The following is a 23,870-nucleotide window of genomic DNA, read 5'->3' on the forward strand; positions in this document are numbered from 1 at the left end:
AGAGCAGCTCAGTCCCAGCTCCCTGGTTGGTTTGCTCCCACCTGGAGCAGCACCCAAATCCCCCAGTGCAGCCTCCCTACCCAGCTGGACCCCATCAAGCCTGGCACAGAAATGGAGCTCAGGTCTCATTCCAGGTGTCCCGGGAGAGCCCAGCCCCGCTGTCCCTGCGTCTCCTGCACTATTTGCCGTGGCTACCAGAGGGCAGTAAAGGCCATGGCACAGCCCCTCATCCCGGGGACACAAAGCCAAACCCACTGCCGTGGCTCCTGCCCGGCCCCAGGCCGGCAGCTCCAAGGCTCCACAGCCCCCCAGTTCTGGTTTGCAGCGTGGGTGACCCCCTCCCCTTCTGCCAGGAGCATTCAAAGTCAGCAAAACGTCCCATGGAATCAGGACCAGGCACATTCCACACTCCTGTCCCTGTGGAGAGCAGAACATGGCACAGGTACCACGTTGCAGAGGAAAACGGGGACTTTTCCAGATAACCAGAAAAGTTCAGCCCCGTGCCAGCCTGTTGAGCAAAACAAGGACACCCTCCCTTGGTCATGCCACCACTATGAAATCCTGGAGTATCCTGAGCTGGAAGGGACCCTCAGGGATGCTCAGCCCAGCCCCTGTCCCTGAACAAACACCCCAATATCCCCACCCTGAGCACCCCTGGCAGCGCTGTCCAAACGCTCCTGCAGCTCTGGCAGCCTTGGGGCCGGGACCATTCCCTGGGCAGCCTGGGCAGTGCCAGCACCCTCGGGGGCAAGAACCTTTCCCTGAGCTCCATCTCAAACCTCTCCCAGCCCAGTCTCATGCAGTTTCCCAGAGTCCTGGCACTGGCCTTCCAAAAATCCCTCCAGGACGAGCACAATTGTAGGGCCACGAGAGAACTGGGAAGAGCCCCCACTTTGCACCACAGCACTGCTCACACACCCACAGGTTACTCTGTGCTGCATCTCTGAGGAATTTCAGGGAATACTTCAGTGTATTCCATGGGATCCCAGCACTGCTAAGCCCAGGGATGGGCTGTGGGGGAAACTTTAGGGCCTTACACATTTCACAGCACCCAGAGACTTCTACTCACACCCAGCAGAACCTGGTGAAATAAACCCATCCCAGGGATTCCCTGCTCCAAGGTTTTATAGAGGATTCAGCAGCTCCAAACAAGCCTGCAAGTACTGAAAAATATGGAAATAACACATTTTAAAGCTCAACCCCTTTAGAGACTTATTTTTTGTAACTTCAGTTCAAGGTTTGTTAACTCCAGCATCACAAGGAGCCCCTCTCCCCCTCTGCTCACCATGCTGAACACCAAGGGGTGTCTGTGGAGCCCCAGCATAGCCCCCTCCTCACCTTTCAACCACAACCTGCCCCCCAGCAGCCTGCCCAGCCTCGGTGACACCTCTGAGCTGCAGGAGTGCCACAAACCACCCCAGCTCACAGCCAGAATTCCTGGAGTCGCCTGCACACACTGGAAAGGCTGCGCTGTTAGGGGACCACTAAAATTCCAGGTATTTAAGTTGCATATTTGGTATTTAAAGCAGCCATGGGTTGAGCTGATCACATTCCACTTGAGACTTTCCAACCAAATCACACCCTGAATATCCTTCAAAACACTGGCAGAGCAGGCAAGCACTGCTCCTAATTAGCACACCTGCTAATTACTCACTAAAAGTAGACTTTTCCAGGATTGCTGGATTATTCCAAGCCCTGTCAGAGCACACCCATGAGTTCCAGTCAAGCAAAGAACAAGCAAAGCCTTTCCACACCTGCAACTTTAATGGTTGGGGCAGTTCCAGAGCCACCTCTTCAAGAGTGCAAGTCTTTAAACAGCTTAAAACCAGCAATAAAAAGTAAAATATAAATTTTTATTTAGAATTAAAGCAAATACTTCAGTATCACAAACACAATATTAAACTTCAAGAAATATACTGCTAAATTTGGAGGGAGCATTTATTTTTGCACAACCACGACATGCGCACAAAATCCAGAGAAAGATGTGGAGTCTGAAATTTTCAACATCTCACCACCAAAGCAGCTGGGTCACACAAGGTTTCGTACAAGAGTTAAGATAGACTGGAATAAGATGTTGACAAAATTTCTACAGAATCATCTTTATAGACAACAAGAAAGCTCTAAAGAGGCAAACATTGCAATCTAGTCTTCTTCTGCTGAGTCTCTCTCAAACGTGTAGGCCATGAAGCAAGCATCTGGTCTCTTGGGGACAAGGGGATGCCCTGGTCTCACAATCTCAAAGCCCAAAAAGCTGAAAGTACGGAGCAGTGCAGCTAGAAAATAAAGCAGGAGACAGGTTTCACCCACAGGATACTGGAAAAAAAAACCCTTACATTTCCACCAGAAAGCATTTTGTGTCTCTGGAGGCGCAGGGAACACCCACCTCTGTCATCTCTGTTCTTGTGGAAACAGATGAACACGTGCTCAACTCGGAGCTGTTCTTCAGCAAACTCGAGAAGAACTGCAAAACTGCAAGAGAAACACCAGGGGTTCAGTGCACAGGGCATGTCCTGGGATGGGAGGGACCCACAGGGACCATCCAGGCCAAGCCCTGCCCTACACAGGCACCCCAACAATCCCACGCTGATTGTCTGAACAATTCCAGGAGCTCTGGCAGCAAGTGCTCCTTCAGAGAGAGTTACAAGGCCCTGAGAGCCAATCCACGCAGGAATTCCTAGGGAAGGGGCACAGGCTGGAGCCTCACCAGATCCCTGAACCCCAGGCAGAAGTCAAGGGCAGGACTCCTCAGGGGCACAGAAAAAGCTGAAGGAGCTGCAGTGACAGACTCAAACAGCCTGGAAATCTCAGTGCCTAAACCAGCCTGAAATCCCAGACTTTGGGTTGGTTCTGCCTGCAGCCCTAAACCCAGGCTCACAACAGAGCCTCAAGAACCAAAATTAAACTTTAAAAATACAAAGAGCAAAGTGTTCTCCTACGCCCCTGAGAGGCCTCGTGCTACCCCACAGGCAAGTTTTGCCTGACCCACCTGTCCTTGCTCCCCTCAGGCACCTCGGGGCACAGAAAAAGCTAAAGGAGCTGCAGGGACAGACTCAAACAGCCTGGAAATCTCAGTGCCTAAACCAGCCTGAAATCCCAGACTTTGGGTTGGTTCTGCCTGCAGCCCTAAACCCAGGCTCACAACAGAGCCTCAAGAACCAAAATTAAACTTTAAAAATACAAAGAGCAAAGTGTTCTCCTACGCCCCTGAGAGGCCTCGTGCTACCCCACAGGCAAGTTTTGCCTGACCCACCTGTCCTTGCTCCCCTCAGGCAGAGCACCACTGGGAATTTCGATGTAGAGGTTGTTGTTGTTCAGCACTGCTCTCCAACTGATGTGTTTGGCATCTGTAAGCCTTGACTGGACATTGAGAATTCTTGTCCTGTTGTTAGGTGTTAGTTCTTCTGTGACATTCAGCCGATTATCCTGCAGCAGGGAGAAGGGCAGACTGATTTTCCCGTTCATTTCCAGAGGAGGGATTGAGGCAGGGAATGCTGTCAAGCTCACCACGAGCCATTTGCCCCTCATACTCACCGAATAAAATAAATTAGCTGAAAGATTGTGATCCCTCTGACTATTCCCTCGCCCACCTGGGATCTTCAGGGGTGGGTGAGGGACATCAGGAGCACCACCGAGGCCCCGGACCCAGGTTACTACAGCAATTGAAGGGAACCCTGGAACTGCAAAGGGAACATGGTTACACAGGCAGAAGGTTTGGACACAGCCCTGGGACCTGCAGGATTTAAACAGTGTTAAAAAAAACCAAACCTAGGCCGAAGGACTCCTCCCACTGCAAGTGGGAAGACAAAGGAAGCTCCACACCAGGGACAGTGCCCAGGGAGCTGCCACTGCAGTATTTTGAGTGAAGACTCACTTGGAGATGGAAAATACTCAGGCTGAGTGAGCCAGGTGTGTTTCTGTGCCAGGGCAGGCCTGATCTGAGCTCAGGACAAGAACCTTTCTGCAGGAATGTGCTGCTTTCTGCCCCGCTTGTTCTGAAGCAGCACAAACCCCCAGCCCAGCAAGGCAGGGATCACTTTTCTCTGGGATATTCACCACCAGACCTTCCCAGGCAATTCCAGGGAATCATCTCCACCTCCAGAATTTTCTGTTTGAGCTGAGGCCACACCTGAACCTCTGCAAAACCTCCAAAACCACCTCCACACCTCTTCCCACTGAACTCCTCAGAGCGAATCCGCAACGCTCAGCACTCGAGGAGAAAAACATTGTATTTTTGAAGACGTGAGGAACATTTCTAAGGTTCTCCCCATCCTTTTCAAGGCTGTTTCACTCCTCCCGTGGCAGAGCAGCGCTGGCCCCTCCCTCTGCACCATCCTTCACCCGCAGGCTCCACTCTTGAGTTGCGTCATCTCAGCAGATGCAGCAATCGAGGCCCTTGGGGGAATTTTCACAATCGTCCTGTCTCCGGGTGCCAGCAGCAGCCACTGCAGCCATTTGCAAATCCGAATAAACAGCTACAAAATAATCCACCATTTTGCACCCGAGCTGCGGGGTTTGGATTGGTTTGGGGTGTTTATTTTTTTTAATTTCTTTTTTGGTTTATTTTGTTTGTTTCTTTTTTAATGAGCTTGAAACTTGTGATGAATAATCCGTATTAGAAAGGCTGGGAATGGGCAGAGAGATTAAATATTATGTGCTGGAAGGTAAATTATATTTTAATATGAAGCAAGGGTAACAACTGCGAAGTTTTATTAAAATACAAAGCCTGCACTAACTGAACATATTATTTTAATAAAATGAGTATCCAACCCATTATTTTAAGCTCTTTGAAAGAGATGTTTTTCTTTAGTACCAACATTATTTATTTTTATCTGAGAACGACTGTGAGCTAAACATTTTCAATCTCCCTCACAAATAAACCTTTAAAAACCTTTTCCAAAGGTGTGCTGTGGCAATCTTCAATAATTTCACTTTTCTGCCCCAAAAAGGCGGTGCAGAAGGTTTACGACCATAAATACATTTTTAGTGATGTTTACGTGCTCTAGTGAGAAAAAACCACCAATCTTTAGCTCGCAGTTAAATATAAAAACGGTTAAAGAACTCCTTCCAGTCCACACACGAGGTGGAAAGGGCAGATCGATGTCCTGAGCATCCACCGCTCCACACCAGCCACCTTAATTCAGGTATTTTCTTTCTTCCCAGCACCTGTGGGGGGTGTTTAATCTTTCGGTTGAGTTTTTAACCAACAGCTCTCGTAACACTCTTACCCTCGATTAGTTTTGCGGAGTGTCCACGGTTACATAAGGGGATAACAGCCTTCAATCCTTCAATATCTTTGCCTAATTGTTGTTTTCCCCTCGCCCCCCCCCCCCGAGCCTCTCCCAGCCCGGGGGTGCTCTCGGGGATCCTTCCCAGGGCCGGGACAGCGCTGGGGCCTCAAAATCCCCTTTTTTTGGTGCTTTTTCCACCCTCCCGTACCGCCTTGCCCCGCGCGGCGGGGGCCAGGCCGCCCCTCCCCCGCTGGCCACGCAGCGTCCCCCGCCCCTCTCCGGCCACCAGGGAGGCGACAACGAGGACGAGGAAGAGGAAGGAGGCAGCGAGGGCCCAGCGGTGCGAGGCTGAGGGAGGCCGCGGCGCCTCACCTGCTCTGTCCGGTACTGAGGCTCAGCACAGCGGGCATGATGGTGCTTTTATTCCCCTCTTTCTCTCTAGCGAAGCAGTGGCTGTTGAGTATCCGTTGCAGGGAGGATTTCACCATCCGGCCGCTCTGGTCCGAACCCCGAAACCCTCCGCCGCCTCCGCCCCCCTCTCCCCAGGCGCTGCTACACAAAATGGCACCGAGGCCCCAGTGCCTCCTTATATAGCCTCCTCTGCCACGCCCCCTAAAAGATCACGCCCCTCACCGCGTGCCACACCCTCGCACGGGGAAACGGCGTCTGTTGGACAGTTTAGGTGTCTATTAGACTATCTCGCTGTCTATTGGTCGAGCGGAGCGTGAGGGGCGGGACATCGGCTGGGCGTTCTGCACGGGAGGCGGGGGGTAGCGGCGCGTGATTGGCTGCGCGCGCCGCCGGCGGGGCGGGGCCTGGCGGGCATCGGCCGGCGGGCGCCCCTCAACCCCTCACTGCCCTCGGAGCCGCCGGTTCGAGTCCCGCGCCCGCGCCCCGCCCGGCTGAGGTAACCGGGGGGGCCGGGGGAGGAGCGGGATGTGAGGGAGCACCGGGAGGGAGAGACGTGAAGAGTCATGGAAAAACACGGGCAGATGCGTAGGGTGCAGCCCTGGGGCTGGAAGCAGCGGAGGGGCGGCCGCAGGACCACCTGTGGGACCCCGAGGGCATCCCGCCCTCAGAGCTTCTGGTGCTGAGGGAAAATTTTAATTAAAAACTAATAATAAACCCGCCACAAGTAGTGGGGTGGGTCCCCGAAAAGTCGGGCTCTGGGGTTGTGAGCTGGTTTTGTGGGGAGTGTTTGGGCTGGTCTCCTTTGGCCTCGCTGTGGTTTATGGATTTATAGGGGAATAGGGATGGGGAGTAGTTGGTTTGTGGATTTAGAATGGAATAAGGATGGGGAATAGTTGGTTTATGGATTTATAAGGGAATAGGGATGGGGAGTAGTTAGGTCAAGGATTTATAAGGGAATAGGCATGGGTGACAGTTTATGGGTTTGTAGTGGAAAAAGGATAAGGAATGGATGGTCTATGGATTAATAGGTAGGGAATAGGGATGGGTGACAGTTAGTTTATGGGTTTATAGTGGAAAAAGGATAAGGAATGGATGGTCTATGGATTAATAGGGGAATAGGGATGGAAAATGGTTGGTTCATGGATTTATAGTCAAATAGGGATGAGGAAGGGTTGGTTTATGGATTTATAAGGGAGTAGGGATGAGGAATGGTTGATTTATAGGGGAATGGGGATGGGGAATGGTTGGTTTGTGGATTTATAGGGACATAAGGATGGGGAACAGTTGGTTAATGGATCAGTTGGGAACTAGGGGTAGGGAGTGGTTGACAGTGATGATCTTTTAGGCTAAAAAGGCTTTTCTGCTGTGCCTTCACGAAGAAGTGGGTAAATTCTGGTTATTTACACAGCAGAAGTTGGGCTCATCCCTCTAACAGCCAAGCCATGCCCTCTGCTTTCCATCTCCTGCCAGGGGCTTGGAAATCTGAGGCTTGGGAATGTGGTTGGGCCTTTCTGCAGTCCCACGACAAGAACAGTCTGGAGGAAAGGATGGGAATTTGGAAACAGGACACCCCCACTGCTCTTCTGGATGGGACTGATGGAAACAGCTTCATGCCTTGGGGGTGAGGGTCAGCCTTCAAAATCCATCTTGAAGCAGGAAATACACACAAAAAGCTAAATAGGTCGTCATTCCCATGGGTTTGGGAATCAAATCTTTGGCTGAGCCGTTTCTGATAATTTCAGCCTGAAAACCAAGGCAGAAGCCATCCAGGGCACATCCTGAGCAGTGGATTTTATCCTGTATGGAAAGAGAGCTCAGAATAGTGGTGTAAGTGACAGTGGTTGCAGGCAGGGATGCCTTGTAAGTTAAGTGGGGAAAGGTGTTTATAGAACCAAATAAAACTGCTAAAGAGACATTCTAATGGTTTTAAAAAATGATGGTTTTCCATTAAAAAACTTGTTGATGGCTGCATTTCTTTTTTTTTTCTTCATCAACTCGGGGCACAACACACCTGTTTTATTCCCTGCAGCTACCAGAGCTGCATTTGGCCACTTCTTAGGGGGTTTTATTACTACCTTATTTTTATTTGCTTGAAAATATCCCCATCCAGGAGCTCTGAGCACAATGGATTGATCAGCTCCACTTTGCAGAGGGGTCATTGTCTAAATCTCCACTCAAACCAAATAAAACTGCTAAAGAGCCATTCTAATGGTTTTTAAAAACTGATGGTTTTCCATTAAAAAACTTGTTGATGGCTGCATTTCTTTTTTTTTTCTTCATCAACTCGGGGCACAACACACCTGTTTTATTCCCTGCAGCTACCAGAGCTGCATTTGGCCACTTCTTAGGGGGTTTTATTACTACCTTATTTTTATTTGCTTGAAAATATCCCCATCCAGGAGCTCTGAGCACAATGGATTGATCAGCTCCACTTTGCAGAGGGATCATTGTCTAAATCTCCACTCACCTTTTGTGTCCCAAAGCTGCTGGGATAACCCAGGATGGAACAAAGTGTCAAATAAAAAAAGTGCCAAAATAAAACAGTGTCTGCTGTCCTGCAGCTCAGAGGAGAAGCCTGGCCTGGCCAGCAGCCAGGGAAAAAAAATCTGGGAGTCCTGGAAAGTAAAAGGGATGAGAAGAAAGTCCTTTTCCTGCTGCAGGCATCTGCCCTTAGCTCCCAGAACACGACATGAATGGAGCTTGTGCTCACCTCGGCCTCGAGGGTGTTGATTTATGGAGGGGAAGCTCTTCTGTTTAATGCATTGCCCAGAGTCCAGCCTGAAACAATGGGATAGCTGCAATTCCGGAATATCCGGACCACCCGGAGCACATCAGAGGAGGTTTAGCAATTCCTGGTTTGGTGTTGTACTAGGCAGGTTTTCCTGCTGGGGGCTGGAGGTGTCAGGGGGTGGAAGGGCCACGTTAGCATTCTGTGATAGATTTCATTATTTCCAATAATGGCATTTATTATTCCTGTAGTAATCCGCCTGTAAGTCCGTATAATGGCTCTGTGTGAGTGGAATCAGTGCTGCAGCTGTTTCCTCTTCCCTGAGAACTGGGAACAGCTTTGCCCTTTGAATCCCTGTCACCTCCATGGTCCATCACTCCATTTCACAGCTGAGTGCCTGGAGAGCTCCGGGAGCTCTGCAAAAGCCCAAGCAACCTGTGCTGGGTTTGTGTTAAACACCACAGGGGATTAGTTCCAGCTGCAGTTTTGCTGAGATAGCCCAACTTCCACTTTAGCAGGGACACCGATTCAGAAATCCTCACACAGAAGCCTCTGACTCACAATTTTGGGATTATGGCTGAGGCAGTTGGAGATGTTGCCGTCCCCAGCTGGTTTTTGCCATGACTGCCCTTCCTGTGGCAGAGTAACTCTGCAGCAGGGTTGTTGCTCCAGCTGCATTCCCAGTTTGGCATCACAGTCCCTGGAATTACCTCATTGAGGGGGCAGTGAACCCTGACAGTCTGAGCAGCCCAGCTCTGCTGTGGCACAGCAGCTTTCAACACACAGGGAAGCTTCACAGAATCCCAAAATATCCTGAGCTGGGAGGGACCCTCAGGGATGCTCAGCCCAGCCCCTGTCCCTGCGCAGCCACCCCAACAAGCCCACCCTGAGCACCCCTGGCAGCGCTGTCCAAACGCTCCTGCAGCTCTGGCAGCCTTGGGGCTGGGACCATTCCCTGGGCAGCCTGGGCAGTGCCAGCACCCTCGGGGGCAAGAACCTTTCCCTGAGCTCCATGCCAAGCCCTGGCACAGCTCCAGCCCTTCCTGGCCTCCTGTCCCTGTCCCAGAGCAGAGCTCAGCCCCTGCCCCTCTGCCTCCCCTGGGGAGGAGCTGCAGCCCCCGAGGAGCCTCCCCTCAGTCTCCTGTGCTCCAGCTGAACGAGCCAAGTGCCCTCAGCCGCTCCTCAGAGCCTTCCCCAGCTCCGTGTCCCTCCTTTGGGCACTCTCCAACAGCCTTGGATCCTTCTTTATTGCATTGCATTTTCCCAACCATTGCAAACAGAGAATCTCATCCATCACGTTCATCCCAAATCCTGTGCAGGTGTCCTCAAACACACAAAGTCCTCCTCATTCCATCTACCATAGCCTTCCCCTCTCCAACAACTGCATTCCCAAGGACTCTCCCAGTCCCACAGCCAGGAGCTGGTGTTGGTTCTCAGCTGTTCAGGGAGCTCTCCAGAGAGCCCCAGTAAGTCCCAGTTGCTCTGTGCTCTTACCCCAAGAAGGTCACAGCAACTGGGCTGCCTGAAACCTCCTGGGAAAGAATCTTGTACAGCCTGAGTTACTCAGTAACCAGAGCAGTTAATGAGGAAAGGACAGAAGCACCAACAAACTGATCTCTGTTAAGGATCCAAGTTGAAACTGTTTCAGGCTGAGAAAAGCCAAGGTGTTGATTTTCCCAGATTTTCCTTTCTTAGTTTGTTTCTTTCTGCTTTTTACCCTCTTTTCACAAAAGAGGTCTCAAACAGTAGTTAAAATCACCAGTCAGTGATTCTTTGTCAAGCTTTTATGGGTTTTACTTTCTGAAATAGTCTGGAAGATGAGTTTATGGCAGCACAGGAAGAAAACCAGATTAAAAACTGTTGTGAACATATTAGAGCAAGAAATGGTTGTGGGATAAGTAACTGTCTTGCCTGTTCCCTGTGTTTTCAGGTGTGCAAGTGTTTATGATCAGATAACACAAGGTGCTTAGAAAGATGTTCAAGAGCTGAAACACTCATAAATCTCCTAAGGTTCTGAAATCCTGCACGTCGAAACCACAGCTCTGTAACATCACTTATTCCAAGAAGGAGAGATAAACCCTTCTGTCATTCAAGTGATTAAAGCAGGATTAAATCACACAGCTGCAAAAACTGCTGCTTCTGCCTGGTTTTCTGCCACTGATGGGGCTGAGGCTGCTCCTGCATCCGTGTTCTAGAGGAGCAGCAAAGCTCCAGGGAGGGGGAATGGGACAAAAATCCTTTTTGAAGAGTAGCAGAAAGCCCCGTGTGTTTTGTGCTGTGCTGCATCACGCTCTCAGGGCTCTCCTGGAAGGTGGAAATGGATGTTTGTGGCATTCAGCAGCCTCAGGGGAATTCATCCTGCTCTGATTTTCTGACGAAGGAAGAACATGAGAGAAAAACATGAGCTCCCTTCCAAAGCATGTGCACTCCATGCATTGACCATTTAGTACCTCCCCCAAATACATCAATTTATTGATTTATTGAAGCAGGCTTTCAAATTGAGTGGCTCTGATTGCCTTTTCTCTCCATTCCACTGCAAGAAGACTCTGCTTATACTTGCAGTTTTGGGAGGCGTCTGTAGATGCAGCCAAGCACCACAACAGGACAGCAGCTGAGGCAGAGATGTCCATCAGGACATGTTTTCATAGAAATCATTGTCTGTGATGACTTCACCCTCTCATTTAGCTGATTTTAGTCATGGAATAATTTAAATGTTCCTGTTGGTCAGCTCTCTGTGGAGACAAAGTACAGCAGAAGCTTGTGAGGCATTATCAAAACACTGGAGAGTAATATTTTTCTACACTTATCAGGCCTATATTTTATAAGTCTTAATAAAAAAAAAAATGGCTCTTAAATCTACCTCTCTCCTTCCTTAGTACTTCTGGTTCATCTCCTCACAGGTAACAGTTAAGTACCAGTTATCTAATTTTAAATACTCCCCCACTAAATCACTCTTTAGTGTGTCAGAATCTATTCTGATCTTTGTGGGACAAGTAATTAGAACACCTTTCCTAGCTGGAAAAACTCTCATTTTCATTGTCATCCCTGTGAGAATGATTTCATTCTCAAGGTCAGGCTTTCTGCAGACCCACTTGTGCTGGAAGGAGACTCTGCCAAATGAAGCCAGAATTTTTAGGTGTTTACCAGCACAGGGAAGAATTTATTTTTCCAAGATCTTTGTGAGATACTGAACTAGAAGAAAACAGTCATCAGGCCAACAAAAAAAAAAGTCTGTGCTCTCACAAAAAAAACCCTTTGGGTCTCTGTTTTTCCACTTCAAAACAGCTGGCACAGAGACGATTGAATGCAGATGAGGTGATAGATGTTTAATATGCTGTAAATTCTCATTTATCTGAATTAAGGGTGGAATCCAACATCACCTGGGAAAGGCTGAGTTGTTCTTTTTGAGTTTGCAGGATCAAACAGAGCAGTTTCCACACAAAAATAATGTGAGGGCCAGGGGGGGAGGTTGAAGTGGGAACAGGAAATCAGCTGGAAAGGGGCTTGGCCAAGAGCAGGAGCCACAAGGAACACTCAGAGGGTGGTACTTTATGATTTCTGAGAAGTGTGCTGGGGCACTTTGATGTTAATGGGTCTGCAATTTAGGGATAATGTTCCACAACACTGGTTCCTGTATTGATTTTTCTCTGGCTGTTGCTGCCAGTTATGAACAAATGGCCCTGAGGAATTTGGAGGTGGTTGCAACACAATGGAGTGAAAGACGTTGCAACAGCCTCCCCTCCCCAGACCATTTTCTGTTTCATTTCTGCTGGGCCAGAGACAGCTCAGCCCCAGCCCCTCTCCCGAGTTACCCAGAGGTGATGGATGTTGGATTATGCCCTTTTCTGAGATTTTTTCAGATTTTTCTGAATTTTTCATGCCCTTTTCTCAGTTGCCCAGAGATGGGGTAACTGAGAGGCGTTTTAAAAACTTTTATTCCATTTTCAGTCTCATGAGAAGGGTGAGACAATACAGATGTTATAATTCACACCATCACAATCAGAAATTAACTATTTCCTAATTACAATGCATAATAAGCATTTCTTGGCCTATCTAGCCACACCATGCTGTAAATGCCTCAAAGCAAATAATCTAAAATTACCCTTCATGGATAAATTTCTTTGTTTTAAGAATTTTCTACAAATCCATTTTTTGACACTGGAGCTCTTTGTATTGCTGAGGAGTCACAGAGGGCAGTTAATTTGGGGAGGGGATGAAGCCCTGTCCCTCCTGTTTGTATGGAGAGGGTGTTGGGGTCCTGAGCACCTTTGCAAACCCCTCACAATCAATCCCATCATAATCAGCATTTCAGTCTCCCTGGAATTCCTCCATGAACATTTTCTTCCCCTCTCTTGCTTGCTGGAGCCTTTGTGTGGTGGATTTAGGAGTTTCTTTTTTGTTTCCATTCCCCCCCTCCCAGAATCCACCACCACCCCAGGTTCAAATAATCTAAAATTACCCTTCATGGATAAATTTCTTTGTTTTAAGAATTTTCTACAAATCCATTTTCGACACTGGAGCTCTTTGTCTTGCTGAGGAGTCACAGAGGGGAGCTAATTTGGGGAGGGGATGAAGCCCTGTCCCTCCTGTTTGTATGGAGAGGGTGTTGGGGTCCTGAGCACCTTTGCAAACCCCTCACAATCAATCCCATCATAATCAGCATTTCAGTCTCCCTGGAATTCCTCCATGAACATTTTCTTCCCCTCTCTTGCTTGCTGGAGCCTTTGTGTGGTGGATTTAGGAGTTTCTTTTTTGTTTCCATTCCCCCCCTCCCAGAATCCACCACCACCCCAGGTTTCCCTGCAGGACAATCCCCTTGCCCAGCCCGTGCTGGGAAGGGGAATGGGACAGCCTGGCTTGTTTTCCTCCAGTTCCTCTTGTGCTTGGCTCAGGCAGCCTCAGGGATGAGGAAGTGCACGGTGCAGCTCTGCTTTTGTAACCCCTAATTTCATTTGGAAATGTTATCCAAACAAACAGCTGCCAGCAGGATGAGCGTTAAGACCTGTGCAGAGGCTGCTCTGTCAGAAAGGAGCTCAGAGGGAGCTCTGCCTGCTGAAACATCTCACCCAGCAGCTCATTAACGTGGAGATACTCAAAGGAGACTTTCCCCCCCGATTAGATCCTGCCCGTGATAAGAGCATTAACGAGCATATTTTCCCATAAATAAAATGAGCAGGCCTGGAGGGCAGGGAAGGATATTTTGCCTGGAATCAGTTCTATCCCACACTCACCCCTTGGAGAGTTGGGGCTGAGTGAACCAGTTCACCCTGAGAGCCAGAGACCAGTGGGCTAAGGTGGATTTCTTCCAGCTCTGTGTTCTTCACACTGCTTTATTTTGGGGATAATCCACATGGATTCTGTCACTGGCCAGAAATCCCTGTGCTCAAGGCCAGGGCAGCCCTTGGGGTGCTGCAGGAGGAACAGGAAGGTCCAACTTTGGTAAAAAGTTTCTTTTGCCAGGCTGGTTTTTGAGCTGCAGGAGGGGCAGGAAGGTGCAGCCTGGGGAAAGCTGTTTGGGCCAGGCTGTCTGTTGAGCTGCAGCGGCCTCGTGCTCTCTGCATCCGTGTCTGAACCAATATTTACTCAGGGCTCTGTTCACTGGGATTGTCAGCAATCCCTGCAGTGAGAGCAGGGCTGGAGCCTGCCCAGCTGAGCAGCTTCCCTTGTTTACACCTTTTTTAAAAATACACCTGACTTCCAGGCTGGGGAGAGGTGGCAGCGTGACATCTCTGGTGAGCACGAGCCCTCCCTGCAGCAACCTGCCCACGCCAGAGCCTCTGCAGCCAAAATCCCCTCTGGAAGGGGGTGGGCAGCAGACCCCAGCCTGGGCAGGACTTGGCATCTTCCTAGGGAGTGACAAACCTGCTCTGGAAGTGACAAACCAAAGTCCAAAGACTTGGTGCTCCCTAAGGGACTGGCAGCAATCAAAGGAGGCCCCGGGCTGCCACCACACTCAGGAGTGGAGGCTTTAAAATGAAAGCAGCTCTAGTTCAGTGCCAGAATTTCCAGTTTTATTTATGAAGCTGTTCTGGATACAGATTAACTTCCCCTGCCTCCTGTTGGTCATTAACTCTGGGAGAAGCTGAGGTTTGAAGGGCTCATTCTCCAGGAGAGGGGTGAGCAGTGCAGTGTTTCACAGCCACGCTCCCGTGGTGCCTGTCCTGGTGTTTCCAGAGAAACCAGACTTTAGGGAGCTGGTTATTCCCAGGTGTCCTGCTGTGTGTGACACACACAGACACCCTGACTCTTCTTTGGGAGAGCAAAACCCCCCACTTCCAGCAGAGCTGAGCACGTGCCCCGAGCTCTTAATGAGACCAGCAGATTTCCTAAGGTGCTGGAAGATAAAGAGGTGGCATAAGGAAGGTAAAGACCCTTGAAATTACTGCTCAGGCTTGGAGCTGTGACCTACTTAGTCTTATTTCCTGCTCACGGTGACTTTTGCCAGCTACATCAGGTGCTGAGCTGAAAATCTCCCTCCTCAGAGGTGTGTGGAAGACTGGGAATGGCTGTGAGTACTGGAAATAAACTGGACAGGAGCTGAGATTTCGTTGTGAAATCTGTTTTTCTGGGGTATTTAGCCCCTTTCTGATTCCCCTATAAATGTTTTTCTGGTTTTGGGTCAGAGTTTCCCTGTTGGGTTGTCCAGTGAGTAAATCCTTCCAGATTCTGCTGGTGCTCTGCCTTCCTGCTGCTTCCCTGCTCTTTTGTCCTACAGCACTTCCATTTCTCACCTCGCAGTTCCTTGTTCCTCTCAGCGTTCCTGTGTTTGTTTGGCTCTGCACACAGCCTCATCCCAGCTCTAGGATCATGGATTGGGCACTCTCAGCCCATCTTCAGCCTCCTTGGGCTCTTTAGGGAAGAAAATGTCACCAAGAATCCTTGAAGGAGTGGGATGTGACAGGAAGCAATGGGAGTCTGCAGCTCAGGCCTTAGCAATGTGCACAGAGCCACCACTCTGCAGCTCTGCTAAACCCAGGCTTGGGCTTAATGTTAAACCTGATCCCACAGCATCCCTGGGGCCCTGAGTATTTTTTTGTTATGGTTTGGTTTTGGGGTTTGTTTGTTTGTTTGTTTGTTTTTTGGGTTGGTTTTTTTTCTTTTTGTTTGTTTTTTGGTTGTTGTTTTGTTTGGGGGGGGGTTCAGATTTTTGTTGTTGTTGTTGTTGTTTTTTTGGTTTGTTTTGGTTTTGGAAGGGGTTTTGTTTGGTTGTTGTTGGTGGTTGTGGTGGTTTTGGGGTTTTTAGGGTTTTTTGGAGGTTGGAAGAGACTTTAAAGATCATTGAGTCCAACCTGAGACAGGGAGTCCAGGTTTGTGTGTTCAGGCTCCCCCTGTGGCCCCGTGCCGTCCCTTTGGAGCTGCCATTCCAGCAGGAACCTCCCCGTGTCCCTGGGGATTGGGAAGCTGAGGGTGGGAGAAGCCAGAGCTGAGGTGGGAGCTGATCTTGCTCTGCTGCTCCCTCCCTTCTCTGGGGAAGATGGACTGGGGGGAGTTCAGGTCACTTTGAAAAGTCTCCTCTGTAAATAATGTTCCAAAGCAAATGTTCCTTTTAACCTAAATTATCTGTCCTAATCCTACCTCAGCTCCCCTTTTTTTTTTTAATTTTATTGAACTTGTTGCCTTTAAAAGTATGGGAGATCATTCTGGCAGTGATAATCATGTTTAATTCTCTTTTATATCATATTTGGCTTATTTTCCTATGGTTTCTATGCTGTTTGGCATTGTCAGGTGTATGTTCTGCAATTTTAAGGTTTTAACTGTGATCAAGAATATTGCTGCTGGGGGCAACTGGATGCTTTTCCCCATGTTATGGATGTGGCTGCAGGATATCAGTTTCTAGAAAACTGGATTTATTTGATCATTCTCAGGGTGGTGGTGATGGACAGGAGCCACCCCTGTCCCTGCCACCTGACACAATGGCACCAAAACTCTGGTTATTTGTATCATTGCTCTCAGTGCCCCTGGGACTTAGAAAACTGATTTTTAACAACAAGCCTTTCCTGAGGCTTCCATGCACAGCAATGCAAATAAAGTTAATTAATATAATTAAGCCTTTATCATTCTGGCCCAAACTGTGATCCCAACTGGGACCAGGGTGTTCAGCTGCTTCAGGAATGGTGTTTCCAGGTCCCTGTGGGATGTGCAGGTCCTTGGGGTGCCTGCTGGCAGCCAGCAGCAGTTGTGTGTCCAGCTTTGGACAGAGGGGGTCAGAGGGGCCCATTTTGGGTCACAGGTGGTGCTAGTTGCCATTGTAGGACAAATAACCCAGATCCCTGCCCTAAAAGAGGAAGGGCTTTTCAGGAAGCCTTCCTGACCAAGCTGTTCAGAAAACCCTTCAGAGAGAGGGAGGCCAACCTCTCCCTACACAATCCCTTCCAACACTTTGCTGTGTTTACTACCACAAAGTATTTGGGGTTTTCCCCCTTAAATCCGTGGCTGCTGTTCATCCCTCAGTTCCCACAGGCAGGAACTGTTTCTCTCCAGTCTGTCCTCACTGGATTCAGCCAGGACACATCCAAAGTCTTTTCTTTCATCCAAAATACTTATTAGTTCCAATGAGGCCTTTTTTCCATGACTTTTTTTTCCCCCTGACCTCCAGGTATAACAGCTCTGACGCATTGGGAGGAAACTGGGATTTGGGAAAACAAGCTGTCCTTCATTTTCCTTGGAAGTCAGCTATTGTTGCAGCTCTCCCAGATCCCTGCTTGACAGAATGTTTGGAAAACCTCCCATTCCCAAGGCGTTCCCAATCCTTGGATTGACTTTTCATCTGGGAAGGTTTCAGGAGCTCTTGGTGCAGCTTTGTGGGGACATTGAGCATTCTCCACCTGCCAGGTTTGGCTTCTCAGTTTGGAGTCCTGGATGTGGAAAGTGTTTGCTGTTGGAGGGGTAGGGGAGGGAGGGACCTTCTGAGCCCCGTTTTGCTGTCCACGAGTGGTCCAAGGATTCATAAAGGCACAGAGCTCCCCCTTCAGCCCCCAGTGTGTCCCTTGCACAAGCTGGGAGCTCTCAGTTACAGAGCTTCTTTTTAATTCCAGTTTTATTTATTTTAGCCAATTTTTTCCCCAGTTGGTTTCAAGCCAACATTGTCTTTATGCTTAAATTGGCATTTTGGCTCTCTCTTGGTGCTTTTGTGTGTAGCAATCCAACCCCTTTGTTTTGGTAGGCAAAGCAAACTGAGACTTTCCTCTGTAAATCTTCCTTTCTGCTTTCCCTGTTTCTTGTCAAGGAAGCCTCTCAGACATCCAGAATCATTCCCACACAAGTTATTTACAGAAAGCATCTCTCCACGACCACCTAAGTGCCATCACCTCTTAGGTAAAAACCAAGTGTTTCTAAATTCATTTGCTGGATGTTGGAAACTGAGCTAAAAAAGCACAAACACCCAAGCAGAACAAGGAGGGAAGAGTTTGGCACATCTACATGGCAGGGTTAGGATTTGACAAGGATCGCAGAATCCTGGAATGCTTTGGATTGGAGGGACCTTAAATCCCATCCAGTGCCACCCCTGCCATGGCAAGGACACCTCCCACTGTCCCAGGCTGCTTCCAGCCCTGTCCAGCCTGGCCTTGGGCACTGCCAGGGATCCAGGGGCAGCCACAGCTGCTCTGGGCACCCTGTGCCAGGGCCTGCCCATCCTGCCAGGGAACAATTCCTGCCCAATATCCCATCTAAATGTTGCTGTTGGATCCTCACACCTGATCCTGTGATCCCTGTGGGTCTCTGCTTTGATGTTCTGTTGGAAGCTGCCTCCAGTGCTCTGGCAAAGGGATCCAAACCAGCCCTGGCTGAGCCCCTGCCTCGGGAGGATGGAGGTGGCAGGAGTTTGGTGGAAGGAAAACCTCACTCTGCACCACAAAAATGTTGCTTAGAGATCTCCCAGCAGGAGTCTGGATGTGCTTAGCTCCTGTGTGCTGATCTTTGGTAAGGAGCTAAGAAGTCTTGTGGGGTTTTTTGGTGGAAACTGGGTGATTTTCATATTTCTTCACAGCCAGAGCTAAGGGTCTCTTGACAGGATTCCCACAAGACCAGAGGTGTTGTCCCTTCAGCCCTGAGGGCTCCCAGAGGGTTTAACTGGCACACCCCAGGGAAGAAGAGCCAAAAGGGGCTCAGAAATGGTGCCATGACTTGATGTGTAAGAGCAGCAAAGCTGCCAGACCAAACCATGCCTCCTGCTGTCCTGCAAATGAAATGTCCCAGAGATGGACATTTCAAAGTTCTTTTTGATTCAGAAGTCTGAAGCTCTTACTTGGGGCAGGTCTGGGCTATAAAAGTTGATCTTTTCACAGGTTTGACACGTGGGGAGGTGATTTCTGAGGACCAAGACCTCATCCCCTTCCTCCTGAGGAGGTTGAGGGTGATGCTTGGAGCTAGGGATAAAATTTCTCCCTCTGAAGAGAGACTCTTGACAAGAGTGGAGGCTGGAGCTTGGGATCACCCTCCACCCTGTGGAGGGTGATGCTTGGAGCTAGGGATAAAATTTCTCCCTCTGAAGAGAGACTCTTGACAAGAGTTGGAGGGACAGGGCAAGGGGGAATGGCTTTCACTGCCAGAAGCAGGGCTGGATGCGATATTGGATGGGTGAGGGGAATTTCTCCCTCTGAATCTCTTGACAAGAGCTGGAGGGACAGGGCAAGGGGGAATGGCTTTCACTGCCAGAAGCAGGGCTGGATGCGATATTGGATGGGTGAGGGTGGGCAGGCCCTGGCACAGGGTGCCCAGAGCAGCTGTGGCTGCCCCTGGATCCCTGGCAGTGCCCAAGGCCAGGCTGGACAGGGCTTGGAGTGATCTGGGACAGTGGGAGGTGTCCCTGCCGTGGCAGGGGTGGCACTGGATGGGCTTTGGGGTCCCTTCCAACACAGACCATTCTGGAATTCTTTGAAAGGAGTCGGGATGGGAAGGGAATCAGGGACCAAGGGGAGAAAGGATCCTGGCATGGCTTTGCTTGACTTGGAGTTCACCTCACTGTGCTGCAGGACTTGATCCCCAGATTCTTTGAAAGGAGTTGGGATGGGAGGGAATTAGGGACTGAAGGGAAAAACGATCCTGGCATGGCTTTGCTTGACTTGGAGTTCACCTCACTGTGCTGCAGGACTTGATCCCACTCCCAGGTCCTGCCCCCACCCCTCCACTGTCCAGCCCCCTTGGGCTGTCGAGGATGGTGCTGAGGGTGCTCAGGGCTCCTTGCTCCCCTCTAAAACCTCTCCTCAGGTGGTGCCAGGATCCATCCTCAGCACCAGCACACCCTCTCTCCAGGGAGCAACCCTTGGATGGAGCAGGGGGTCTCCGTGTGAGTGGAGGGGCTGGATCCCAGAAAAAAATCGGGAACAAGGCTGAAGCAAAAACCGCTGTGCAGTCACAGTGGCCTCTTTCCTCCCCTAGACTCTCTCTGCATTAAAACCGAAGATACCCCTGAAGCCCAAACCCTAAACCCACGGGTGCTTCTCCCTGTGCCATCCCTGGGCAGGGCAGGGGCAGTGCCCGAGGCTGACTCAGAGCCGGCTGCAGCCATCCCCTGCCCAGGGAGCGGAGCTGCAGCATCTCCCCCGCTCCTCCCGTCCCCCGCACCTCGGCACCGGCGGCTGGAGCAAGACACGACCGGTCCCTGCATGTGCATCGCCTTTGTGTGCCGGGGATGAGCACGAACTGCTGCAGGGAAGCATTTGAACCAGAAAAACCATGCGGGGCTCGATTGTTCCCTGCATCCGTGGAAAATTACTCCTGTTCGCTCTCCCCTTTGCTCCAGCAGCTCCAAAACATGCGGGGAGGGGAGGGGGGGGAAGAGGAGGGAGGTGTCTGTGCCTTTGGGGTCGGAGCTGCTGCTTTTTTCTCTCTCTGCCTCTAAATGATTAATTCTGAAAGGCTCCTGCCTTGGTGTCACTGGGGCAAGCAAAGCAATCAGAAAGCGTTTTGGGGCCAGCCGCTTAAATGGCACTGGGAAAAGAATGGGAAGAAATGAATCCCCGCCATCCCAGCGATGCGGCTCCATCCCCCATCCCTCCCTCCCTCCCTCCCTGCCCATCTGGCACAAGGAAAAGCAGATGGGAGAGGTGCCCGTGGCGGAGTGTGCTGGTCCCACTCCCACGGGAGCTGTGCTCCATCCCTGAGCTCCTCTGGGGCTTCGGGGACACTTCCCTGGGCAGGGGAGGGCAGGAATAGACAGGGACAGGGACACACTCCCGTTCCCAGTCGCCGTCCTGCAGCCTGTGGGTCCATCCCTCTTCCCCCGACTCCTGTCCTCCAGGGCTGCCCGGGCTGCCACTTCCCCAGGGGTTTTTGCTGGGCTGCTCTGTTTCCCGTTCATTGCCTTTTTCAGACCCTGCTTTTTTAACCCGAATTTCTGGCTCGTTTGCTCGCCCACGTCCCCGATTTTTTTCCTTCTTCCTTTTGCATTCCCTCCTCCCTCTGCTCCCAGTGCTGCCCAGCTTTTCTCCATTCCTCCCGCACTCACTCTCGTTGTATTTTCTTGGTGGTCCTGCCAACAACCTTCTGGGATGTAAGAAAAGGAAAATCTCAGGCCTACACAGCTGAGAAGTTTCCCTTAGGAACTGAGGTTGGCTGGGATGACTTTTTAACTCCCTTTTCTTAAATTCATTTTAAACCATGCTTTCCCTCACCACTGCATTCCCAACTGGATCTCTGGTGCTGTGGGACACACCCCAACCCCAGCTGCACTGCAGGGATGGAGATGGGAAAGCTCAGGGAAGAAACAGGAGCTGGCTCTGTGCTGGACCTGGTTTAGTCCCTAAAAACGAGGGGAAATCAGATATTGAAGTTTTGACTGAGCAGTTGCTGCCATGGCCAGGCACTTGCAAAGGAGGAAGGCAGACACTTCACTGGAGTGTTGTGAAAGGGATGAAGGGAAAGGAATGGAGTTACAGGCTGGATAGATCAGGGATTATTCCTGGTTGTGGGAATGCAAACACTGGAACAGGGATGATTCCTGGTTGTGAGAATGTGAAAGTGGATCATGCACAGTCGTTCCTGACTCCTGCAACACTTTTTGTACTTGGGGGACTTGAGTTGGGCTTTTTTTCCTTGTATTTTTGCCTTTCTGATTTGTTTTCTTCTGCTTTGAAATCCCTCTTGTGCCCCTGGTACCTCCAAAACTTGATGAGAACCTCTTCCCAAGGAGGTGGAACATCCCAGGTCCTCAGCTGGGTCTGCCTGTGGGATGCTCCAGGGATGTGACAGGAGCCACCTGACTGCCATGGCAGTTCCCTTCACTCAAACTCAGCTTTGTTGCAAAATCCTGACTCTGACAGTGACCAAAGGAAGGAGGAATTGTAGAATCATGGAATGTCCTGAGCTGGGAGAGACCTACAAGGATCATCCAAGGAGCTGGAAGTATCTCCTTGTACAATCAGGGAGCTGCTCCTGACATTCCTCTGCATTTGTTTGCCTTTTTTTCCTAAAACCTTGAGCTTTGAGCTTTCACTGCAGTGTCCAGGCCTGGTCAGGCCAGCAGAGAGTGGAGTTGAAAGTGTTTTATTTCAAGTTCTTTAAAGCATTTGTGAAACTGCTGCTGAGCTGGAGGAGCTCTGCAGTGACCTCTTCTCCCTCCTGGTTTTGAATTTCTCACTTCCCTCTTTTCCCTGGTAGTGGGGAGCTGTTCTATTAAGTGGCTGGTGAATTCCTCATCAGAGGCATCCCCAGCAGCAGGTTTCTGTGGCTCTTGGGGTTCCAATTCCTTGGTTTGCTCTGGAATTATGGTGTGCAGAGCCAGGCTCAGCTGAGCTCTCTCCAAGCCAATCTCTTTTCCCAGCAGTCTCTCACTGCAGCCTGCCTGCTTCCTTCTGCACAAATCCAGCAGCCTCTCCCTCCTCACTTTTGGCAATTCTTCCACTCAGGGATCAAGAATTGTGAGCTGAGCTCATGGGACCAGTTAGTTTTGGGATTGAAGCAATCCCACAGCATTTTTTCCATGTGAATAACACCAAGAATCCCTTTCTGGGCACACGTTGCCTTCCACCATGGGCACTGTTACACTGAGCGGGATGAGCAGGGCAGGGAAACCTCAGCAAAACTGCAGAAAGGTTCCCCTGGCACTGGGTGGGGTGGAAGTGTGTCAGTCCAGAGTCATTCTGTCAGTTCCACCAGAGTCAGAGCGGTGTCTGTGTCACCGACATCACAGCTTTGACACTTTTCCATGTGGGATCCCAGTCTGAAGGACACAGGTCATTTACACAATAAGGAATTTCATGGCAGTGTCCTTCATGCCAAGAGGCAGAACTCAGGGTAGGAGCAACAAGAGCAGCTGGAGGTTGGATCTAGGCTGGATCCTCCCAACCTGTGCCCAGGAGTTTATTCCCTGTTTTCTTGCTGCATATCTACCTTTGCCTCACTTAGTTTGTAAATCCCCCTCCCTTTGCACATCTCGGTATCCCACATTGGCAGAAGTTCCTCAACTTTCCCACTTATGCCATTTTCTGGCCTGTTTATGTCCCATAAATCAAGTCAGTGATGAGCTTGGCATGGGATCGGGAAGATTTTTATGGCAGGATCAGTTTCTCCCCTTTAATTAAACATTACAGGTTCCTCATGAATCCTTCCCCTGTGAAACTTTTATGAAAAGCCTTAACAGAGTAATTTATGGGAAATCTGTTTTGATGTGCAGATCTAGGCCCCAGTTCTAGCCTTGCACACAATTCCAGAGCTCCTGTAAATCATCTGCCTTAGCTGGATCTGCCCTGGACCTGGGTGTCAGGGGGTAAGGCTGGGCTGGGCAGAAGAGTGACCAGCTTGCCCAGCTTTGTTCTGGAGTCTGAATTTGGGCTCTCAAGTATGAATTTGGGCTCCAGAGTCTGATTTCACAGATCCTTCCTTCAGGTGGGTTTTAAACCCTTTCCCACAGTATGGAACACTTGGCTCCAGCCACGTTCCACAGCAATGAGATCCAGGAGTGCCTTCTGCAGGCACTGAACTCCCTGCGACAGGGACAGGAGGCCAGGAAGGGCTGGAGCTGTGCCAGGGCTTGGCATGGAGCTCAGGGAAAGGTTCTTGCCCCCGAGGCTGCTGGCACTGCCCAGGCTGCCCAGGGAATGGTCCCGGCCCCAAGGCTGCCAGAGCTGCAGGAGCGTTTGGACAGCGCTGCCAGGGGTGCTCAGGGTGGGCTTGTTGGGGTGGCTGGGCAGGGACAGGGGCTGAGCTGATGATCTCTTCCCACTCAGGATCTCCAGGATTCCATGAAGAGACCTTTGCTGGATTTCAACCTGTGACTTTTCCAAATTTCTGTGCTTTGTGGATTAGAGGGGAACTGCTCCTTCTTCAGAGCTCCCTGGGGTTGTGGTTTCTCTCCCAAGCTGACTTTTCCCTCTCTTCAGCCTTTCCTCCTGGGGAAGCTTTGCCATTTACACCATTTGCTCCCACACCCATCTCTTTTTCTTGCTTTTCTGTCCCTTTCTGAGGTGAGCAAGAGCTGCTGGCAGAGATTGGGGGTGCAGGGGCTTCCTGCAAACACAGCATGATCTTTCCAAGCATCAGCCCTGCACCACAGCAATTCCCTG

General features: G+C 50.2%; 1 protein-coding gene across 1 annotated transcript; it reads right to left on the reverse strand.

Moving 5' to 3' along the window:
* Positions 1 to 1,745: 1,745 nt before the first annotated feature.
* On the reverse strand, positions 1,746 to 5,796 carry OAZ1 (ornithine decarboxylase antizyme 1). The gene is given in 6 exon segments (XM_041423673.1): positions 1,746 to 2,273; positions 2,384 to 2,469; positions 3,251 to 3,423; positions 3,532 to 3,618; positions 3,620 to 3,677; positions 5,601 to 5,796. Coding segments are annotated over 6 exon segments (651 nt in total). The 5' UTR covers positions 5,717 to 5,796; the 3' UTR covers positions 1,746 to 2,142.
* Between the last annotated feature and the right edge of the window lie 18,074 nt (positions 5,797 to 23,870).

Source organism: Onychostruthus taczanowskii, unplaced genomic scaffold (assembly GCF_017590055.1).
Source record: "Onychostruthus taczanowskii isolate IOZ18803 unplaced genomic scaffold, ASM1759005v1 scaffold110, whole genome shotgun sequence".
Classification (NCBI taxonomy): domain Eukaryota; kingdom Metazoa; phylum Chordata; class Aves; order Passeriformes; family Passeridae; genus Onychostruthus; species Onychostruthus taczanowskii.